Source organism: Pteropus vampyrus, unplaced genomic scaffold (assembly GCF_000151845.1).
Source record: "Pteropus vampyrus isolate Shadow unplaced genomic scaffold, Pvam_2.0 Scaffold490, whole genome shotgun sequence".
NCBI classification, from domain to species: domain Eukaryota; kingdom Metazoa; phylum Chordata; class Mammalia; order Chiroptera; family Pteropodidae; genus Pteropus; species Pteropus vampyrus.
In genome coordinates this window covers 251,631-273,707 of record NW_011889271.1, presented here as the reverse complement: position 1 = coordinate 273,707, position 22,077 = coordinate 251,631, and the positions used below count along the sequence as shown (strand labels likewise).

The 22,077-nt window shown below is 55.7% G+C and overlaps 1 protein-coding gene and 1 pseudogene across 12 annotated transcripts in view; both read left to right on the top strand.

Annotated features, from left to right (window-relative positions):
* Positions 1–4,094: 4,094 nt before the first annotated feature.
* The window catches only part of POU2F2 (POU class 2 homeobox 2), a 35,578-nt gene continuing 17,595 nt past the window's right edge, over positions 4,095–22,077 (top strand). For 4 of the 12 annotated variants that reach the window (XM_011382818.2, XM_011382816.2, XM_011382813.1 and 1 more), the window contains exons 1-5: positions 4,095–4,183; positions 12,140–12,205; positions 12,310–12,344; positions 12,482–12,538; positions 15,634–15,750. In XM_011382818.2, the coding sequence (XP_011381120.1) occupies positions 4,156–4,183; positions 12,140–12,205; positions 12,310–12,344; positions 12,482–12,538; positions 15,634–15,750 (303 nt within the window). In that variant the 5' untranslated portion in view covers positions 4,095–4,155. Of the gene's footprint in view, positions 4,184–11,843; positions 12,027–12,139; positions 12,206–12,309; positions 12,345–12,481; positions 12,539–15,567; positions 15,751–15,988; positions 16,247–22,077 lie in introns of those variants that run through there. The other 8 variants (XM_023524742.1, XM_023524741.1, XM_023524744.1 and 5 more) reach the window with 4 other exon arrangements.
* LOC111732787 lies at positions 11,233–11,351 on the top strand (annotated as a pseudogene).

Here is a 22,077-nt window from a genome sequence, read left to right as displayed (position 1 = left end):
GGAATTACATGATTTGATGGCTTTTAAAGATTGTTTCTCCCCCAAACACTGTAAGCCTTTTGAGAAGGAGAAAGAACATCTTCGTTTTGCTTTTTTAAAAAATCCACCTTTACTGAGGTATAACCGTTTTTGCTTTTAACCCTGTATTCTCTGAGCTTAGCAATGGCCCTTTATCGGATAGTTACTGACTCAGTGATGGAATATCAGAGTGTTTCATCAACTCCAATCTTCCCCTCAGACCATGAGCTCCTTGGGGCCAGATTCAACCTCATCTTGAGTCCTCAACCCTCAGCCCAGGGCTTGGCTCTAAGGGACATGTAGGAAATGTTTGAACTGAATGGGGAACTGATGGGTTTCTTTAATAGAAGGAGTCCAATGCATTTCTGAATATGAAGAATGGACTCTAAGAGCTATGGGGGTTGGGCTGTGGGCTGTGAGGAGATTCTGTTGTTCCTGAGTGGGCAGGGAGTGGCTTTTCTGCTGTCCACTGGAGGACAGGAAGCTTTTCAAAGCTCTTAAGGAGGAGCTGAGAAAGAGCAAGCTATGAGGACTGGTCTGGGTTTGAATCCTGACTCTACCATTCACGTATGCTGTGTTACATGGGGCAAGTGCCTTCAGCTCTCTCAGCTCCAATTCATCAGTAAAAAGGGGATGATAACAGACCATACCTCCTGAGATTATCATGAAGATTAGAAATAATATATTGGCTCAATTAGTACAGAATAGACTGTGTTGTTGCTGCTGCTGCTGCTGCTGCTGACAGTGGAGAAGGAGAAATATTTTAAGTTGGATGCTGGATTCTCCTAAGTAGAACATGGGGTAGATACAGCTTAATCTTGACTTAAGGCCACTGAAGAAGGAATTCTGATAGCAGGGCCAAGGGTGAAGCAGGTGCATAAACAGGAAAAGGAGCTCAAGCCCAGGAGCTGGCAAGGTGGGGAGGAGTTGGGCAAGCAGAGCCCAGGCTGGGCCAGGCTGGGTTTGGTTCGAGAGTATTGGAGGCCCTTTGGAGGGTTGCATGGCTCTGCTGCAGGACCACCCAGACGTCCGTGTGTCTGTGTCTGTCTGCCCCCCTCATCCTGTTTGCTCGTGTGTTTGGGTCCCTAAGCCAGCTTTCCTTGAACCCCCAGAGGCTGCCCTGGCCTGGAGGCTGATGTGCTGAAACGTGGAAGGAGGTCGGTGTCAATGAACCTTAGGTCCAAGTTCATCTTCTGGCCCAGCTGTCAACTCACAGAATAGCCTGCAACCCACTCTCCCTACCTCCTGCCAAGCTGGAGGCCTGAGGGTCCTCTGAGATCCCACACGCTACAGCCCTACCCATGAGGCGGCACTCATGGAGTAAAGACCCTTTGGGTCCCCATACAGCAGGGAGCTCAGTAGAAGTGTCGCCAGACACAGCAGGATCCAGAAAGAGGCTGGGGAACCAAGCAGCAGAGAGGGTCCCCAGGGGGGGCCAAGAGGAGGAGGCCATGGCTGGGGGCTCTGAGGGGTGAAGAATCCTGCTCTGCTGTCCCCGGTGGGCTGGCTGCTCCCCCCACCACTCTCCACCGGGGCCCCGGGGGACCTCGCTCTAATAATGTATTTGATCGACTCGCCGGCCGCGTACAAGCGATTATTGTCTTGTCGGGAGTCAAACGTATCGATCCGGTGAGAAATATGAGCGGAGCAATGGGGCCCGCGTGTCAGTTACCAGCCCCGCTGGCCCTGGGGAGCCCCCTGCGTCTCCTTTAATTACCGCTCAGCCCTGAGCCCAGCCTGGCCTCCCCTCGCCGCCTCCCGCCCAGGCTTTCTGCACCCCCAGGGCCCCCGCTGCTCCCCAGCTCCCGCATCCTACCTGTCTTACTCAACTTGGCTCGAGGCCTCTTCTCCAGCTGAGAGGCCACCATCTCCCCTGCCTGGGCCTCCCCATTCCTGGCTGCCAGGCCGTACCCACTCAGTGTGTCCCCTAACTCTGCCCCTCTGTCTTCTCCAGGACAGGGGGACATCTCAGGCCCACTGTCCTTCAAGAATTCCTGACTCCGGCTAAGGGACTCTGTTCTGGTCTGCCTGAGGCCATAATAGTGGAGCCAATGTGGGAGGCAAGAGGGGTGGGGTGACCTCATCCCATGGGGGCATGGAAGGCTTTCTCCTGCTTTCCCACACAGCTGCAGGCCAGGGAGGGCAGTGTGGAAGTGGGTGGTGCTTCAAGCTCACGGTGAGGGGCTGACACCGGGGAATGTCCAAAAGCACACTCCACTCATGGGTGACATTGACTATGTCTGGACTGCAGCATGGGGCTGGCTGGTGACCCTCATCCCCAAATCCCCCAAAACATAAATCCTAAAATCATAACATAGAGCATACTAGGTAAATGCAGCTTTAAGACAAGGCTTCAGTACCCCACTGCCACCAGACTGCTATCTGGAAGACTCTCATATATAGAAATCCAGCATCAGGGAGAGACAGAGAGATGGACCAGGAAACAGGAGGCCTGAGTTGGAGCCGGGTTATTGCTGTGTGGTCTCTGGAATTCCTGTGAAATGGCCTTTACAACGTGGGACGTCGTGAGTGTAGGTAGCTGGGAACTGTTCCCTCTGTGTGCAGATGTCAGGACTGCTGGTCATTCCCATCGAGTGGGCCTGCCTGCCTGGGCCTGTCGGTGCAGATGAAAGGGCTTGCCTGTGTGTCGTTATACCCTGCGTAAGTGTGCATGGGTGTGAGTGTGGGCACACATGGATGGCCAGGAGGCCTGCCTGGGCACACACGTGTCGATGTGCTCTTGGGCCCGCGTGTCCACATGAGGGAACAGAGAGGTGTCTAAACATGGAGTGAGGGAGGGCAGGTGGGGAGGGTAGGTGTTGGGGCCTGTGCACACAGAAGAGTGTTCCTGTGTGTCTGGGTGTGCACACGTGTGTGCGAAGTGCTGCGGTCCATGTGTAGAAATACTTGAATGTATATATGTGTGTGGGGGGGGATGAGTACAGGCGTTGGTATGCGCGCGTGTGGTTTGGTGTGGGGGGTGGGTCCCCCAGTGTGGGGCGCAGCGAGTCCTGTCGGGCCCAGGACGGGCGGGTGGGCTGTTTGGAAGCGCTCAGCAGCCCTGCAGCCTCGGACTGGGCACCAGGAGGTCGAGGGCAGCGTCGCGGCCGCGCCTTTGTCTGCGCGGCCGTGCGCCGGGCGTCCTGCGCCTTTGTGTGACCCTCGCAGGTGTGCGCGCGGGGGCGGAGGAGGCGGGGAGGATCGGGAAGGGAGCGGAGGGAGGGGCTCCTTCCTCCGCAGCCGGCCCCGCCCTCCGGCCCATTGGCTGGGTGCTGCCGCCCTCTGGCGGGCACGAAGCGAAGCGCTGGCCCGGGAGCGCCGCGGAGCGGAGGTCCTTTCGACTGCTAGGGGACTCGGTGCTTCCCTCCGCCAGAGCTGCCTCTCGGGGCCCTTATTTGCCCTCTGGCAGACTTGTTGCCACTCCAGGGCAAGACCACGACCTGCTGGCCGCACTGCCACTGCCCGCGGGCGCCGCTTCCTCTCGGTGGTGGCTCAGGACGCCTCACCTGAGGACAGGTGCACGGCAAGATGTCCCCCTCCCCACAGCCCTGCCGGAAATCCACCGCCAACGCCGCCTTCTGCTGTGCTTCTTGGCTCTAGGCTCTTGGAAAGACCACCTCACCTCTCCATTCCTCAGTCTTTTCGTCTGTTAAATGGGGAAAATAGTAATCACCTCAAGAGATGACGCTTAAGTGCGCAGTGCAAGGCCTCGCATAGGGAAAGCCCTCCCACACACCCCAAGAGAAAACGAACTTCTAGCCAGTGTTTTAGTATTGTTGTTATGGGTCCACCTTCTCTCCCAGGCCCACACACCCTGTTTCAGATATGTTTGCCCCGGTGCAGGCGACAGGGGGTGTGGGGCAACTGTTGCAGGCAGTTGCCTCCGGGAGGCACCACTGTGGGAGTCAGCTCTTCCAGCCTGCTTATCCTCTGCCTAGCACCCCCACTTTTCCAACACACACACATGATCTGGGGTCCTGCCTGCTGGGGTGGGCCTTCTGGCAAGGGTATTTTCCTTTCCGAAGGGGGCGGACCCTGTGGTTTCCTCCCAGGGTGACTTCCGGCAGAGAGGACTTGGCCCCCAGAGAGAGCGCGGAGGTGACACAGTTGTTCCCCTAGCCCTGCGGGGCGGGCAGCATGGTTCACTCCAGCATGGGGGCTCCAGGTAAGGGACCCGCGCCACTGCCGGGGAACACGGGGAGCCCCTTGGGGTTCATCTGCTGTGCCCATTGCTCGCCTGCCCTGCCCTTCCTCCTGAGCTGTCTCCTCTGCCCTTTCAGTCTGTACCTTAGCACTTCCCCCCTTCCCACTCTAGGTCCCCACCCCAAGCTTCTCTTTCCCCTCCCATTCCACATCAGACACCTGGGGGCTTCCAACGTCTCCTTCCCATCTCTGCCATCGGGTTCTGAAGGCTCTGTGGTGGGGACGTGACCTGGGCTTGGTAGCAGGCTCTTACACAGAGGACCAGGGGAGGGCAACATGAGTACTGCATGTTGCCCTCTCCTGGTCCTGGGGGCTACGGACAGGTTGGAAGGCTGAGTTGCTGGACATTTAGGTGTGTGTGTCTGTGTATGCATATGTGAGCAGTAGTCCTGAGTCTTCTGAGTGTGACTGTCATGTGTCTGTGTGAGAGGGAGAGTGGGGGGCTGTTGTACGTGGCATTGTGGGGGTAGCCTTGGCAATGATATTTTGGCTTACTTCCTCACTTCATTCGCTTCAGATGTCACCTCCTCGGGGAGGCCTTCCCTGACTTCCCCATCTAAACTGGCAACTAATCCCACCATTCTTGGTCCCCTCACCCTGCTTTGTCTTTTATTCATGACACTTATCGCTGCCTGAAATTTTATTATACATTTTTGTGCTTATTAACTGCCCCCCGCCCCCGCCAAAAAAAAATGTCAGTTGACTGAGTGACTGTTGTGCACCAGGCACCATACAGGGCAGTTCGGGTTTGTTGGCTCTTTCGGTGTAATGTGTCTTTCTCTGAACAACAGAGATGATACTTATCTCTCAGCAGTGCCGATGGGAGAGTTAAATGAGGTAATATGTGTAAATGCTTAACACGGCACCTGGAGCACAGCAAATGTCAATACTTCACAGTTGTTTTATTTGTGGCCATATAGGTCTGACTGTCACATTCGTGGGTGTCTGTGGGGATGATTCTTGGTTTGGTGCGTGCCATTCTGTGTGCATCAGAGTACGCACATCCCTGTGATCCTTCATCAACACGTATTTATTCGGCAGTTCTGTGTTGGGTATTGGAAATACAACTGAAAAGGCAGTTTTAGTTCTGTACCCCTGGAGTCCCTGGTCCAGTGGGGAGACAGATGTGTTATCAGACAGTGGGAGGTATAGGCAGAGGGCTCAGGGCTGGGGTGCAGAGGCACTGGGACTGTGGGAGCCCAGAAGACTTGTCCAATTCAGCCTGTGGGATGCCAGGGAGGGCTTCCTGGAGGAGGGGATGTCTGGGCTGAGATGTGAAGAATGAGCGGGTGTGAGCAAGGCAAAATGTTGAGGAGGGGGTTGAGATGGAAGGAAGATACCTTGCAGGTTGGCATGTGATTATTTACTGAGGTGACTGTATGTGCGACCATATATGTGTGTGTGCACGTAGTGTGGACACAAAGATCTAGAGCATCTGCACACACATGCTGTCCGCTCCACCCCTGACTCATCCCTTTCTGGGATTGAATGAGGGTCTCGTACATGCCAGGTGCTGGGTTAGACCCTTTACTTGAGCTTTCTCACAGAACTGCCTGCCTGGGAGGCCTGGACAGGAAGTAATAGGCTGTGTGGCCTCAGGCAGGTCACTCATGCTGCCTGGTCTTGGGCTCCAAATCTCTGAACTGGGTTCAGGGGTCCACCCTGGTCATACCCCAGGATGAGGTGGCTCTGGGTGTGTTAGTGTGTGCGCTTCTGGGCGTGTGTCCATCTGAGTGACCTGCATGTATGTGTGGATGCACATCTGTGTCTCTCTGCATACCTGTCTGTGAGTGACTCTGGATATGTGTGGGCACATCTGTGTCTGTCTGCCTCTGGATGTGTATGAGTATGTAAATGTGTTTCTGTCTGAGTGACTCTGGGATGTGAGTGTGTATATGTCTGTGTGTGCATCTGAGTGACCTGAGTGTGTATTTATTTGCACATCTATATCTATCTGTATGTGTGCCTGTGAGGGACTCTGAATGTGTGACTGTGTGTGTGCCTGGGTGTGTGTCTGAGTGATTCTGGATGATGAGTGTGTGAATTATGTGTGTATCAGAGTGACTCTGGATGTGTGAGTGTCTGGGTGTGAATATGCGAATGTGTGTAAGCGCAGGTGTGCACACTCATGTCTGGGCCTGTGTCTTCATCTGCACACATTCCTGCCTGGGATCTGTACACACCCGACCTCGTGTGTGTTTGCAGGTCCCCGTGTCATCCATGTTTCGGGCTCTCCTTGCTGTGACTGTGGTGTGTGTGCTGTGTGGCAGCTCTTGCCTGTTGCCAGCGTAGCTACGGGCCCACATCTCTTGTTGTGTCTGCTGGTATCTCCATCCCTCCCTCCTGACAGCTCAGAAGTGTTCACTCCCTTGAGGCCGCCCAGGGACAGCTGTGGGGTTGTGGGGGTGTGAGGTGCGGCTCCCGGGGAGGCCGGGACTAGGCCAGCTGGGCCCACAGCGGTTCCCGGCAGCGAAGACCCTGCCCACAGGGGCTCCCAGGCCAAGCCTTGATTGAAGCGGGCTGTGGAGGCAGGGGACCCAGGGGACAGGCCAAGCGGGGCCAGGAGGGGTGAGGGGCAGCCCTTGGGCCCTCTATATTTAGCCCCGTTTTCGGTAAGTGCTAACGAGAAGCTGACCCAAGTCTGCTAAAACCGGCTGGGGGAACTGCAGAGGAGAAGTGAAAGTCGGGAGGGAGGGGTGATGAGAGGAAGGCAGCCAGAGTCCCTGGCCTGGGGCGAGAGTGTGAGGCCAGGGGTGTGGGCAGCCTGGGTGGGTTCCATTCGAGGATGGTGGGAATCCAGGGGCCCGTAGGGTTCTGCATCACTTTCCCCCTCCCGTTCCACTAAAAGATTACACACTGCCTGGGATAGGCAAAGGGCGGGGATGGCCATAAATGACCAACCAATCTTTCTGCGAGAGGGGCTTCTGAAGTTTCCAAGGGGCAGGGGCACATTAGACTCACCTGGGGGGCTTTTAAAATCCCGATACCCTGGTGGAGCCCTGTCCCGGTGAAATCAGAGTTTCTGGGTGGGAATAGCATCGATATTTCTGTAGGCAGGAGAAAGAGGTGTTGGGCAGCCCTGCCTGAGCCCCAGTGGAGACAGCCTGCAGGATGGAAGGCTCAGTGGCCTCCTGACGGGGTGGCCAGTGCCCTTGAGTCTCCATTAAGGCATCATTTGGCTTTGGGTTCACAGTGGCGATGGAGTCTCGTATTTGTCCTTGGTGGGTATGATTCGATGAGACCTTTTTCTCAAATTGGGCTCTGATGGAGAAGAGCAAGAGAGGCCTGGGCAACGGGCAGCACTGGCCATTTTGCCATCTGCCCAGCCAAGGGCTGCAGAGGTGCACGGCTGCGTGTGTGTGTGTATGTGGGAGGGGGAGCGGTTAGACTGAATAAGGGAAACAGAGTGGTGGAAGTAGCCCCCCAAACCACTTTGGCCTCTCTAGCCCCTATCCCTGCAGAAGGGATGTTACCTTAAGGGTGTAAGTTGGAGTTGCTTGGGAATTGGGGCTGAGGGTTGAGGTGTCAGGTGACAGCACGGGGAGGGGCTTGTTTGAGACAGATTTGGGTCCTGGTCCCTCAGAGATTCTTTCGTGCATTTATTAATTCCAAAGACACAGTCCCAGGCTGTGCAATGATGACTCCAGCCTGGGCCCTACGGAGCCCACAGTCTGGGGTTGGGGGTCACTGCCCAGGTGGCCAGGGCATGTTAGGGAGCCCAGATGAGAGAGACACTGATCTCCTGGGGCGTCAGGGAGGACCTCCCAGGGGAGGTGATGTGATGGCTGGGGCCTGAAAGAGGAGCGGGAGTATTCTGGGAGAGAAGGCGAGGTCGCCTAAGGCCTGTGAAGAGTAGGGACAAAGGCCTGGAGGAGGGACATCAGGGCTTGGGGCCACCCTTGTTTATTTAACACACACGTCCTGTGCCGGGCAGTGTCGGGGACCCCAAGATGAGTCACACCTACCCTTGAGGGAGGTCCTAGTCTGTTGGAAACATACTGGGCCCCGGAGGGCTATGGCCTCTAGGACAGTGACAAGGGTTGATGCCAGGTCAGGGTGGAGGGAGCAGGGGAGAGACATCTGGGGGCATCAGGGGTACTGACTTCATAGAGGATGGAGCCTGCGTTGGGGGTCCTAAAGGATGAGGAGGAGGTCGCCAGGTGGACAGAGAGGAGAACAGCATTCCAGGCAGAGGGACCAGCCCATGATGAGGTCTCAGGAACATTTGTTAAAAGAGAAAAAGCAGGACAGAGGCAGGAACAAGTAAGAGAGAGAACTGCAGAGAGGGGCAGCCAGAAACATTCATAACCTGTTCTTCTGAGCCGGTGATGCCAGGGACCCAGCGATGAGTCAGACCCAGCCCTGCCCTCTGGTCTGGTGGGAAAGGACTGGGACACAGAAGACCACAGTCCTGTGGGCTCAGGGCTGGGACCACGGGAGGGCACAACTGTGGGAGGCTCTATTAGTCTGCTAGGGCTGCTGTAACAAATAGCACGGACTGGGTGGCTTAAACAACAGAGATTAATTTTCTCGCAATTCTGGAAGCTAGAAGTTCAAGGTCAACGTGTCATCAAGGCTGGTTTGTTTTGACTTGGGGTGGGCGCCGTCTTCTCCCTGTGTCTTCACTTTGAGTGTGTCTGTGTCCCAATCTCCTCTTATAAGGACACCAGTCATGTTGAATTAAGGCCCACCCTAATGGTCTCCTCTTAGCTGAATTACCTCTTTCAAGACCTTGTCTTCAAATACAGTCACATTCTGAAGTACTGGGAATTAGGGCTTCAACATACAAATGTTGGGGGACACAACGCAGCCCATGATAGAGGCCAAAGATGAGCACGGACTCTGGGTAGAGGTGAGGTCAGAGGCTGCCCTCGTCTGTGGGCAGGGGAGGCAGCCGCCAGCTAGGCAGGGGCTACCGAACCTGCAAGAGCTGGACTCCCTGTCAAGCGGAACCTCCGAGCAGAAGGAGATGCCTGGTGTGGTTGAAGGGCATGATGCATGAGTGATTAGAGGTGGCAGCAGAGGGTGGCAGGGGCCACACCCCAAAAGCCAGGCTGAGGAGCCTGGGCTTTTCTTGGGGAAATGGGGAGCCAGGGAAGGGCTCAGGGCCAGGGAGCACTGGGCGTGGGAAGGATCTCCCTGGGGCACCGTGGACACTGGCTGGAGGGAGGGGGCAGGGGTCTCAGGGCTGCATTAGGGTCAGCAGGTGTGTGGAGCAGGGCTGAGGCCAGGGCAATTTAGAGCCAGGATCAGCCAGGATTCTCGCCTCTGACGCCCAGTGTCAGGAGCAGGGCCTCATCGCTGCTCTCTTTGCGACCTCCCATGTTTCTCAGGATCCTTGGCCACTCGGTGCCCCACCCCCCGTGCCCAGAAACAGGGCCTGAGCTCCTCCCGTACCATCCTGAGCACCTGCTTCCCGCCGCGCCCTCACAAGCTACGCCTTAGCAGGGCTACATGCTGGCTTAGTCTTTTTATTATTTTATTTTTTTTTTAGCTTTTAAATTTTTTCTTTTTTTTGTGGAAACATTAATGTACATATAATAAAGTGCTCAAATTTTAAGTGTACAGCATGACGAATTTTCACACATGTATAGACTCACATAACTAGCAAACAGATCAAGATACAGAACATCTACAAACCCTACAACTTTCCTCACAGCCTGTCCTTGTCAGCACCCCCCGAAAGCACCCACTCGTCAGACCTCCATCACCTGGCATTATCTTGCCTGTTTCTGAGCTTTGTGTGATTGGAGTCCTCCCGTCTGTCTGCCTTGCCGTGTGACATCTTGCCCTCAGTGTCACACCTGTGAGATTCAGTGGTATGCGATGCAGTTCGTCCATTTGCCCTGCTGCGGAGTGTTTTGTCGATCTGTTCCCCGTTGATGGGCCCTTGAGTTATTTCCAGTGCCAGGCACAGTGCTAAGTATGGCTCTGAAAGTTTGCAGTTGGTGCTAAAATTACCCCCACTTCACAGAGGAGCCACTACGAAAGGCCTGCTGGCCACGTCGGGGCCTGTGGGCGTTGGTGGGCAGGGTACCCGGAGTGGATGTGCTGGGCCGCAGGAAGGGGCATCTCTCAGCTTCCCTGACTTGTGCTCATATCGATTTACACTCCCACCAGCAGTGTGTGACCTGGCTTCTTAATCAGGAATTTTAAACCCAGGTAATGTTTCGAGTCAAGTAATCCTCAACTGCAAAATTCCTGGCCTTTTTTTTTTTTTTTCAGTTGCTGAGGACGTCCCAGCTCCCTTTAGCCGGCTTTCTTGAAATATTCTGGGTGCAGAGCCCACTAGAGTTGGACAGCTCCTTTGACAGGGCGGGGTCACAGTTTAGGTGGGGATTTGGAATGATTTTGGGGTCATGAGTAAGGTCTGAGGCCAAGTTGAAAGTTGAGCCCAAATGAAGGACTTGGACTGTCTGGATGGGAGTTGGGATCCGTGGTGGGTAAGGGGACAGAGAACAGATTGGGCAGAAGCCCAGATTTGTGGGAGGGTCTAGAACCAGGAAGGGCTGGGCTCAGGTCAGCGTCTGGGTGAACTTGGGTCGGGGTGACTATTGGAGGTGAGGCGGGTGGAATTCATGACTGAGGTTCATTAGCCTGTAGCAGTCTTGATTAGAAGTGGGAACCCCGGAGTCACAGAGACCAGGATCCAATCGGGGCACCTCTGCTGCCTCAGTGTGCGCTTGGGGAGGCAACACCCCTGCAGAGCCTCAGTTTCTTCCTCTGTGAAGTGAGGGTAATTTTAGCACCACCTGCAAATGTTCAGAGCCATACTTAGCACTGTGCCTGGCACTGGCAAGCACGAACCTTTCTACTGTCCACGACAGAGCGCTGAGAGGACAGGGCACTGGTGTCCATTGCTTTGTGTCCTCTAGTGCCAGCTTGCAGCTTGCCACATCTCCTCGGCCACATCTTTTCATTTCTGGGGTCTACGGAACTATAGAAAGAGATTGCATTTCAGGGACCAGGTATCTTAGTGGGACTCGTGCCTGCAGTTAGAATTCAAGGCTGGTCTACGGCCATGCCACCGTGAACAAGTCTGATCCTCTCTGATCTCAGAAGCTAAGCAGGGTCAGGCCTGGTTAGTACTTGGATGGGAGACCACCTAGGAAGACCAGAGACTGTAGGCATAAAAAATAAAAAATAAATAAGGGATTGTAAGCTGACAAGGTCCTTGCAATCTGTGAGGTCGACCAAGGGTTGCTTCGCTTAAAAAAAAAAAAAAAATTCAAGGCTGAAGTCTCAGGTAAGGTCTAGGATTAGGTTTGAGGACAAGGTCAGGGGCAGAGCCAGATGGCATTGGAGCTGAGTTGCTGAGATCAGAGCGAGGCCAGTGGGAGTGAGTGAGGTATGGACAGGAAAGTGGTGGGCCGGGGGAGGGGGCCGGCGGGCGGCTGAATCACACCTAGAGATATGAAAACTCACTCCTTTGGGGATGCTACGCTCCCATCATACCCCTCAGGCCCCACTCAGAGCGGAAAACATGCCTCAGCCGAAACCCGGCGAGGCAAGTCGGGAGCCTGGGCGGCACGCCTGGGGCCCAAGGCTGACTCGCTCCTTTGGGACGTCACCAACGTCCTCCCGGGCCACCAGGCAGCCAAGGCCTTCTCAGGACCATGTCTGCCTGGTGCCCTGCCCCAGGGCCTCCTGGGGAATGACCCTCCCTGTGCACCTCTGCTGTCTTACTGTGCTCTTGGAGGGTGAACGGGTTCAGAGAGAATGCCTAAGAGCCCTCTCTTGTCCCCTCAGAGAAGGGCAGAGTTACAGAACCGGGGACATGTCTCCCGGAAAGAGACACTTGCAAGGTGGCAGGGGGTGAGGGGCATTTGGGGAGAGGTTGGGTGGTGCTGGAGGAGGGGCCGAGAGCCCTCCTGGCCTCCCCTCCCTTACTCCACTTCCATCCCTTCTCTGTCCCCAGAAATAAGAATGTCTAAGCCCCTGGAGGCCGAGAAGCAAGGTCTGGACTCCCCGTCAGAGCACACAGGTGTGTGGGAAGAGAGCAGGGAGGCAGAGGGTGGGCAGGGGGCAGGTGTGGTGGGGAGCTGCGGGGGTGGCTGGTGACAACTCGCCTTTTCCCTCTCATTGCAGACACCGAAAGAAATGGACCAGACACTAACCACCAGGTCAGGAGGGAGTGGACGAGCGGGAGAAGTGGGAGGGAAGAGAATGGAGCAGAAGAGAGCTCTGTGGGGGAGGGACGGGGTGTTAGAGGCTGCTTCATCTCACTGTTCCCATCCTCGCCCCAACTTTCTCTTTGCAGAACCCCCAGAATAAGACCTCCCCGTTCTCCGTGTCCCCAACTGGCCCCAGCACCAAGGTAAGTACCTGTCAGAACAGCCAGGGCAGGGGAGGGGGGAAATCCTGTGATGGGAGGCAGCTGCGTTTGGGACAGGGTTCTGCAGCCCTGCCTTGGGCCCAGGGCCTGAGGGGGCACTGAGCCCTGGTACCTTGGTGACAAGGCTCCTCCCGCCCCTTCTCACCCTAGGCTCCCGCCCCAGGCCTGTGACTCACCCAGGCTCCTTCCCCTTCCCTGGGGGGTGGGGGTGGCCAGGGAAATCCCCCCCAGAGCCCCAGGGCATGAACAACAGGAAGCCAAGGGCCCCACCCCCATCCCAACTTCCCTGACCCACCCCACCCCCAGGGAAGGGGCCTGCCCTACCCCACCCCTGCCCCCCAACACACAGGCTCAGGGGTGGAGGATTAGGGGGTGCTGGAGTCAGGGGGAGGCAGACCTGGTGAGGATGGCTGCAGGGCTGGGAGATGATGTAGGAGAGGACAGTGGGGAGGCCAGAAGTGGCCAGACAGCATATCCCAAATCCAGACGGGGCCCTGCTGCTGGCCACCTCTGGGCTTCCTGGGCTATCTGGGGCGCAGAACTCCAACCCTCAGCTTGGTAGGGGCAGGTCCAGAGGCCTGAAGGCAGCACAGGGGGCAGGGGCAGAGGGAGCACTGGCAGGACTCCTGACCCTGACTGGAGGTGGCAGAGGGCTGGGAGCTGTTCTGTGACCATGGGAAAATCGCTTTTCCCCTCTGGGCTTCTCGGTTTCCTCTTCTCTAACGTGGGGGAGGGGGGGAGTCAGATGAGATGGTCTCTGAAGTCCCTTCCACAGCTGGTACGCCCTGATGCCGCTTGGAGGGCAGACGTCTTGTCTTAAGTGTGTGGACAGGGACCAGGGGAGAAGGTCTCCGGCTCTGACCTCCTCCCTCTGATCTGAGGTTCGGCTCTGGCCTCAGCCCTCAGAGCATCCATCTCCCCCACCCCCTCCCTCCTCGACTGAATCTTTGCAGCCTCTCCCGGCACCCCCCGCAGCAGCCCTGCTTCCCCGGGGGTGGGGTGGGGAACCAGGGGGTCCAGGGAACAAAGGGTTCTTGCTCCCCTTCCCTGGCCTGGGCCCTGGTTCCCAGGGAAAGCCCGGGGCAGAGAGGGCGGCTGCCTCTGACGCCCAGTCTCCATCCGTGCCTGTCCTGTCTTCGCTCTCAGACCTCGCCTTTCCATTCCCTCTGTCACTTCTCTGTCAGTCTTTCCCTAACTGCGAGGAGTCACGTGCTCCCATCACGCTTTCAGACAAGTCAACACACCACCGTGTACGATTATTTACATCTTAACTTTGTTAACTGGATCAATTTTTTAAAAACATTTTATTATGGGAAATGTGAAGCAGATTCAAAAGTAGAAAAAAAGAGTATAATAAAAATAACCCCCCAGGTACCCATCAATCAGCTTTGACAATTACCAACTCATGAACTGGCTCGCTCTTTCAACAGCTGAAATAAATGTTTTTTTAAATGGAAATTTCACGAATGGAAAACCAGAATCACTTGCCATGGAAATAAATACAATGATTATTAAAATGTACCCAGAGACTGTTGCCTGCTGAAGGGTCTAAGCTGGAGGCCTGTTCTCCCTCCGTCAAAGGGGGAGATTAGCCAGTGTCGGGAGGTGTCAGAGACATGCCAGCTCCTAGCCGAGACTTGCTTCAGAAACCCAGGAAGAATGAGAGCTCTGAAGGAGGAATGGTGTTCTCGCCATGGCTCTCAGTGTTGTTGTTTTTAACTTTTAATTAAAATACGATCCACACGTAGATCCTCAGTGTATTTTCCCAAACCAAATAGCCATGTCATTGGCACCAGATCAAGAAGCAGAATACGACTAGATTCCCAGAAAGCCCTTGGTTCCCCGCCAGGGATGGCCACTGCCCCGGCTTCTAATAGTCGCTGTTGTTTCATGCTGTACCCCACACCCCTTAAACTGTCTGACATTTGTACCCCATACTCAGGGGCATACCACTTGCTCTCTATCATGTGGCCCTTCCCTGGCCTCTGTCTGTCTGTCTGTCTCAGTCTGTACTACAAATGCCACATCCCTGCCCAGCTGCCGTGTCACCTTGTACAAGTCGCTGTCCCTCTCTGGATCTCCTTTTGCAAAATGGTGCTGGGACATTGGGCCAAAGGATGATCCCAGACGTCCCCTCCCGGCCTGAGAGTGTGCGATTCATCAAGCAGTGCTCCTGCCGCTCACATGTGTCCTTTACCAACAGACCCCACAGGCGAGCCAAGCCCACCGTTGTCTGGCTTCTTCTCCAGGAAGGGAGGAGGGCACGGCTGCTCTGTGCGGGTCTGCCCTGTGTATCTGCTATGAGATGCAGCCGCATCTCACAGAGACAGGGAGGGGCTCAGGGGCCTTAGGGGGTGCAGGCAGACAGCTAGCAGCACTCGGGCCACCTCGGGCTTGCAGATGTATTTTGCTTGTCCCACCAGCAGTTTTGCTTCAGATTTTGAAATGGCGGCAGGAGCTGCGCAAGCCTGTCCCTCGGGGAGGTGGGTGGACACACTCCCTCCAGCCCACCCGTCCACCTCTGCCGTGTCACCCGTTTGTGCTGCCTGCCTGTTTCCGTCTGCATTTGAACTCATGACCCATGTCATCCAGAAACCACCTTAAAAAAAAAAAAAAAAAAAAAGGAAAACCATTCTAAGATCCTTTCTTGCAATAAAGTCTTACTCTATTGGATGAACAAAAGACGCCTGTCTGGCTGAAGCGGGTGAGGGCTGTTGCACTCAGCCCCCTGTTTGAGGCCCCAGGGCCTCATGCAGCATTTCCCATTTTACAGATGGGGAAACTGACTCCCGAGAGGGGGGAAGTGTTCTCCAAAGGCGGCCTTCTCCTGTCAGGAGTTTGGTGCAGGGCATGTGGTAGCCCATCTGACTGATGAGGAAGCCGAGACCAGCGGGGTGGCCTGAGGCCCTCAGCCGGTCACCGCAGGGTCTGGATTCTGTCTCCCCATCCACTCCCCCTGTGCCGGCCCAAGGCTGCCGTTGCCACACTCGTGCCCTCTCTTTGGTTCGCAGGTGGGCATTCTCTCTGGCCTCCACTTAACATTCTGGGGTCCCGGACCCTGCCTCTCTCCCCCTCAGATCAAGGCTGAAGACCCCAGTGGCGACTCAGCCCCAGCAGCACCCCCGCCCCCCCAGCCGGCTCAGCCACATCTGCCCCAGGCCCAGCTCATGCTGACGGGCAGCCAGCTCGCCGGGGTAAGTACTTGGGGAAGACAGGGACGCCGGCACAGTCTGGCCGCTTCCATCCAACACAGGACCGGTGGCCCGAGTGTCCATCCAGGGCCACAGCCACTCTCTCCTGCCTGCCTCTGACCCTCCTCTGCCTCCTGGAAGACTTGCTCCCAATCTCTTTGGCTCAGGCACTAACCCCTTTCTGCCTTCTCCGCTCCTCTCCACGCCCCCCACACCCCTGCTGCCCCTGCCCGCCCCGCAGCTCACAGCGCTGATGCCAGCTCAGCAGCAGCTCCTCCTGCAGCAAGCGCAGGCCCAGCTCCTGGCCGCCGCCGCCGCCGCCGCCACCGCCGCCTCCTCCTCCTCCTCCACCTCCTCTTCCTCCTCCTCTGCCTCCTCCTCCACCTCGCAGCCCCCAGCCTCCTCTGGGGGAGGTGACCTGCCACCGCCACAGCCTGCCAGCCAGCCCCCTGGGACCCCACAGCTCACCCTGTCCCAGCCCATCCAGCTCACAGCACAGGTAAGGGCAGCCTGGAGCACAGGCGTCCTGCGGAAGGCCCACAGGAGCAAGCATGGGCTGACTGGTCTGTGCTGACTGTTCCCACCACCTGCCGTGTGCCAAGCGGTTCCCAGTGACCCTAGGAAGCCTTAGGAGATGCTGCCCCCATCTCACAGAGGGCCGAAGCGAGGCTCAGAGGGAGGACATCCTCCATAAGACAGAGTGCCCGGCTAAGCGCTTTCTATGCATCTGGCTGAGGGTTCACTGCCACCTGGGAGGTTGACACATTATCCTCAGTTTACAGCTGAGGAAACCAGGAGTTACCCCGTGAATGGTATTTGCGTGGATGCAAACCGAAAGGCGGACAGTCAGAGTTAGTGCCCCACATCGTGTCCCCTGGCTCAGCCAGCAAGTCGCTCTTCTAGAAATGGGGCCTGCGAGCTCTGAGTTGGAAACACTGCATCCTCTCTCCCCATTCTGGAGACTTCTGGTCTACATCAAATCCTGAATTAGTGGCTGTATGAGTTTCCTAGGGCCACCGTGACAAAATCTCACAAAGTAGATGGCTTAAAACAACAGACATTTATCGTCTCAGACCAGAAGTCCAAAATTGATGCACCAGCAAGGTTGTGCTCTCTCCGAAGGCTCTAGGGGAGAATCCCTCTTTGCCTCTTCTAGCTTCTAGGGGTGCCGGAAATCCTCGGTGTCTTGTAGATGAATGGCTCCAATCTCTGCCCTCATCATCACATGACCATCCTCTCTCTCTGCGTGTCTCTCCCCATGTCCAAATTTCCCCTTCTTACAGGGACACCAGTCTTTGTATTAGGGCCCACCCTGATGACCTCATTTTAACTCAATTACATCTGCAAAAACCCTATTTCTAAATAAGGTCATATTTACAGGCACCAGGGGTTATGACTTCCAACATACCTTTTGGCAGGACATAGTTCAATCTATGACAGTGGCCAACGGATTGCCCGTAAGGGTAGTCAGTGGGAGCAGAGTGGGAGCTGGGCAGGCTTTCCCTTCCGATGGGCCTGCTCTTTCCAGCCCACCCTGTCCACACCTGCTCACATCACCCATTTGTGCCGTCTGCCTGGTTTCTATAAATATTTGAGTCGGTGGCCCGTGTTCCAAAGCGGTGAAGGTCCTGAGAAGTCCTACAGCAAGGAGCTCTGTTCAGTTTCCCTTAGCTGCGCATTTCCCACAAGGACTGGCCAGCAGATCGTTTTCTCTCTCTTCACCGCTTCCACAGAACGAACCCCTGGGCGGATGCTGTGACGCCAGGGAGCTGTCCAGCGCCCGCGGGACTGTTCTTCCCTTGACAGAGTTCTACTTCCCACGGGACTGTTCTTCCCTTGACAGAGTTCTGCTCCCGATGGGCCTCTCTGGGCCTCTCCATTACTGACCATTGCTCCCATTTGGGACTGTCCTTCACACTGAGCTAGTATCTGCCTCCTTAGAGCTTCCTGCGTCTGGGCCTGGTTCTGCAGAAACCCACAGAGCCATCTGTGCCTGTGGCTCTGTGATGACTTCTCGCAATGTTGGGCTCACCATGGCAACCACAGCTAGAGTCTGTTGGGTGCTGCCTTGGTACCAGACACTGTGACTGCCTTAAACCCACAAATCATAGCCAAGGTTCTGAGGGACTTGCCACCCCTGGGTCATATTGTGAACACAAGTGGCAGAGCCAACCTGGGAGTCCGGGGCTCCAACCACACAACTGGGACTGCTGCTTTTAGCAGAGGGACGTGTGTCCTGCCCTCCCACCCCGGCTACTAGAGACCCCAGCAGCGGGTGTTCCTCATAGCACACACAGCTCTTCATGGAGCAATGCTAAGACTTGGGGCTTCTTACTAGGTCCCGAATCTCAGTGTTTCTGCTCTTATCCTTTCTACCCGGAAGTCAGCGCCCTCCCTTTCCCCGGACAGCTCTTCTTCATCCTTCTAGCCCCAGCTTGGGAGCCCACACCTGCGTGGAGTCTTCGATGACATCCCTCCCTCCAGCTGGTTTGATTTCCTGCCTCCTCTCTCCTCTGGGGGCCCGCAGCCCGTGTCTCACCTTCTGCCACGGCCCTGATCACCCAGGGCTGTGTCCAAACGTGCCTGAGGATATATCTGCTGAGGAAGGACGGGGCAGCCTAGCCATCATCTCCTGTGAGCAGCAGATACTCCTTGTGTTCATACACCCCTAGAACCACAACCCCCAGGCTCCCCATGGACCCTGGTGGCAGCAGGCTCACCCTCTACCACCTGCCATCCCGCCAGGCCTGATTTTCAAAGTCTCCTGAACCGCTCACTGCCAAGCCTTTTCCTCTTGCCCCTCCCACCCCAGCTTCCCTCAGCTGTCTGTCCTCTGCAAGTGTGAAGCTGGGCCAAGTTTGTTTTCCGGGAGTTCTGTCCCCTGTGACCTCTTTCCCTGACGGACAAACATATATCCCAAGCCACCCATGTGCTGGGCACCATGCTATGTGCAGGCTGCGTCGGAGACCACGTTCCTCTTGGCCTGGCTGCCCACCGCAGCCACAGCCAGCCTGGCCCCTGGGCTTGACCCCTCTCCCCAGCCTGTGTCTCGTGCCCACCAATCCCGCTCTCCGTGCCTGCTCAGCTCTGTCCTGCTGTCGCTTCACAGACATCTCCCAGCCTCCTGTGCGTCGGGCCCTGGAGTGACTCAGACCCATCCTTGCCCCTGAGAGCTCCCAGTCTTATAGGGAAAAAGACACCAACGAACCACTAAGAAACATTTTACTTGCAAAATACTAAGAAAATCAAAAGCGCCTATAACCTTATCGCTTTAAAATTATAGACAGTATAAAGGGAAAGTCCCCCTTTTGTCCCTGTCATGCCAGCTTCCAAAGTTATATCAGTGAAACAGGAGCCCCCCCTGCATTGTCCTAGTTACTGCAGATAAAGGGAAGATTATCATACAGTTTTATAATTTGTACGTCCAGCACTCAGCGCAATGCTTCCCACCAAGGGGACTGCACGGGTGTTTACTGGATCAATGAGGGATGTGTTGCGGTACCTTTTCAATCAAGAGTAGGGAAGACATCTCTCCAGGAGGGTCATTCAGAAAGTCCGGGGTAGGGGTGGGCATTGATTTAAATTCTATACATCATTTTGTATTTGGGGAGTGAAAAGAGTCCCTATTTTCATAATATGACCACAGCAAATAGGGCTTGACAAAAATCTTTTGGCTGGTAGGACCTAGTACATAAAGGTTTCTCAGAGAAACCTACTGAATGTAGTGGGAAAAGAAAGGGTTGAGGGTTTTAAACAGGCGGGCGGCATGACCCGAGTGACCCCTGACAAAGCTCCCTCCAGCTGCTGTGGGGACAACGGATTGTTCCTGTCCGAGGGCGTCAGGGAAGGCTTCTGGGAGGAGGCGGTATCTGAATCGAGGTGGGATAAATACGAGTTTCCCAGGTGGACAAGCTGGAGACAGGGTTTCAGACAGTGGGAATGGGGAATTGGAGATGAGAGAGCAGGGTGGGCTCAGGGAGTTGCGGGGTGGGAGCCAGCGTTGGAAGGCGGTGAAGGATAAGCTGGGAGAGAGCGTCAGCCGGGCCACAGCCCCTCTCCAGGAGGCTGAAAAGAAAAGAGAATCTTTGGCTCAGGTTGCTGAAAAGGCCTAGGACAGAACGTCAGACCCAACCCCACGGATCTGTCTCCCTTCTTGTTCTGGAGTTGGCAAAAACAGTGCCAGAACTTCTAGATGTGCAGCCACCCTGCCCAGGGAGATAAAACACACCCACTGGCCAGGTTTGAGTTGGACCCCTAAGAAGGTGGAGTTAGCCCCACCTGGACCACATGACCTGAGAGTGGGTGAGGGCAAGTCCCCAAAAGGAAGAGATGGGTCCTATTGCTTGAAGAAGGGGCAGTGGGTGCCAGGCCAGCAAACCACCCACCTGGAGGTGTGTTGTCAGTAAACCCACAGGCCCAGGAGTCCAGGAGCCAGGCCGAGGCGTGCTGGTCATCCCACAGTGCCTGGGTTGGTATCTGCTGTAACTTGTCTCTCCTGGAATTTCAGCACAAGGTAGCATGGGTGTAACATGCCGTGCACATGTAAGTGGCCTTTCTCCCTGTTGAATAGATCTCTGTTCTGTGGTGTTCTGTCCCAATCTCAAGGACTTCCTGGGCTCCATGTGGCAGAGCTAACCTCTGGGGGACAAGGGTGCATAGAAGAGCCCACACTAGAGACAAGCCACCTCTGTCTACACTGCCCACCCTCCCCCCGCCCCCCACTTTTAGAGCTTCCCCTAATGGAGTGACTGGAAAACCCATATCATTTTTTCATTCAGCTAGCATTTCCTGAGCACCGCGCGTATGCCAGGCACCCACTCACGGGCCCGAGAGAACAGCTGCGAACAAGGCAGTGGTGGCTGCCCTTGAGGACCGTATGTTCTCGTGGGGAAACAGACAGTAAACAAATAATCAAACCAGGAAAACAGGACAGTTTTAGAATAAATGTAATGAAGAAAATGAAACTGGGTGGTGCTGTTGAGGGAGGAAGCCGCCTTTGAGTGGCCAGGAAAAGTTTCACTGAGAAGGTGGCCTTTGAGAACCGATGTCTGAGTGAGTCAGTCATGAAGAAGCCAGCGGGAGAGCGGAGGAGAAGGCAACAGCAAGTGCCAAGGTCCTGAGGTAGCAACCAGCTTGACTTGTTCAGGGCCCAGAGGAAGGTGGTGTGGCTGGGGCAGGGTGAATGAGTGGGAAGCGAGAAGAGGTGAGGGGCGGCGGGCAGGACCAGGTTTTGCGGGGCCCTGTGGGCCCAGTCAAGGAGTTTGGAATGTGTAAGTGCGATGGGACGCTGTTGAGGGTTTTAAAGAGGCGGGTGGCATGACCCGAGTGACCCCTGACAAAGCTCCCTCCAGCTGCTGTGGGGACAACGGATTGTGGGGGACAGAAGTAGACGTGAGGAGCCCAGTGGGAAGTCCTTGCAGGTGTCCGGGGGTAGATGGGAGTGACGGCAGGGGTCTGCGATGCTATTTTGTATGGATCGGATAGGTGTAGAGTGATGCCTAGGACAGGTTTTAGCATCTGGGGGGTGTCGAGGTCATTTCCGGGATGGGGGAGACAGGGAGGAACAGGGTATGTTGAAGGGCTGGGCCGGGGACCAGGAGTCTCGCTTTGGACAGTGGTGGGAAGAGTGTATTGATCATCCAAGGGGAAGCATCAGATAGACAGACGGATACATGAGGCTGGAGCCCAGCAGAGTCGGGGCGGGAACTGGAAGTGGTGAATTGTCAAGAGGAGACTGGAATCGATAGTCAGACGGGGCCTCCCGCCCTCGAGAGCTCATGGTTAAGTGGGGTGATGTGAAGGGGGGTGATGTGAGGGTGCAGTGACAAATGCTTGTGTTGGGGGAGTATGTTGTGTTTTCCAAAATGCTTTGCGGATATTACTCAGGCTTCTCCACCCACTGCAGAATTAGACGTTATTGCCCCCATTCCGTAGATGAGAAAACTGAGGCCCTGAGAGAGAAATGACTCAGTAATAGTGGCTACCATTTAGGGAGGGCCACGTAAGTGGACAGGGCTCAGGCTAACCATTCTGTCCATGTTGTCTCATTTAATTCCTTTAACAGCCCCTTGAGGTCAGAATTATTGAGGTGTCACCTGAGGAAATTGAGGCGTTCAGAGAGTCAGGTCCTATGGTGTCACAATGCGTGAGCAATGGAGTCAGATTTCTGGCCGTCTCCAGAGCCTGGGTCTTCCAGGACACCGTCACCCTATATAGGAAAGGAGGCCAAGGCCCAGACAGAGTTGGCTTTCCCTCAAGTCACACAGCAAGAAGCAGGCAGAAAGGCTGAGAGCAAGCCCCCAAGGGTCTCAGCTGGAAGGAACCCCTGCA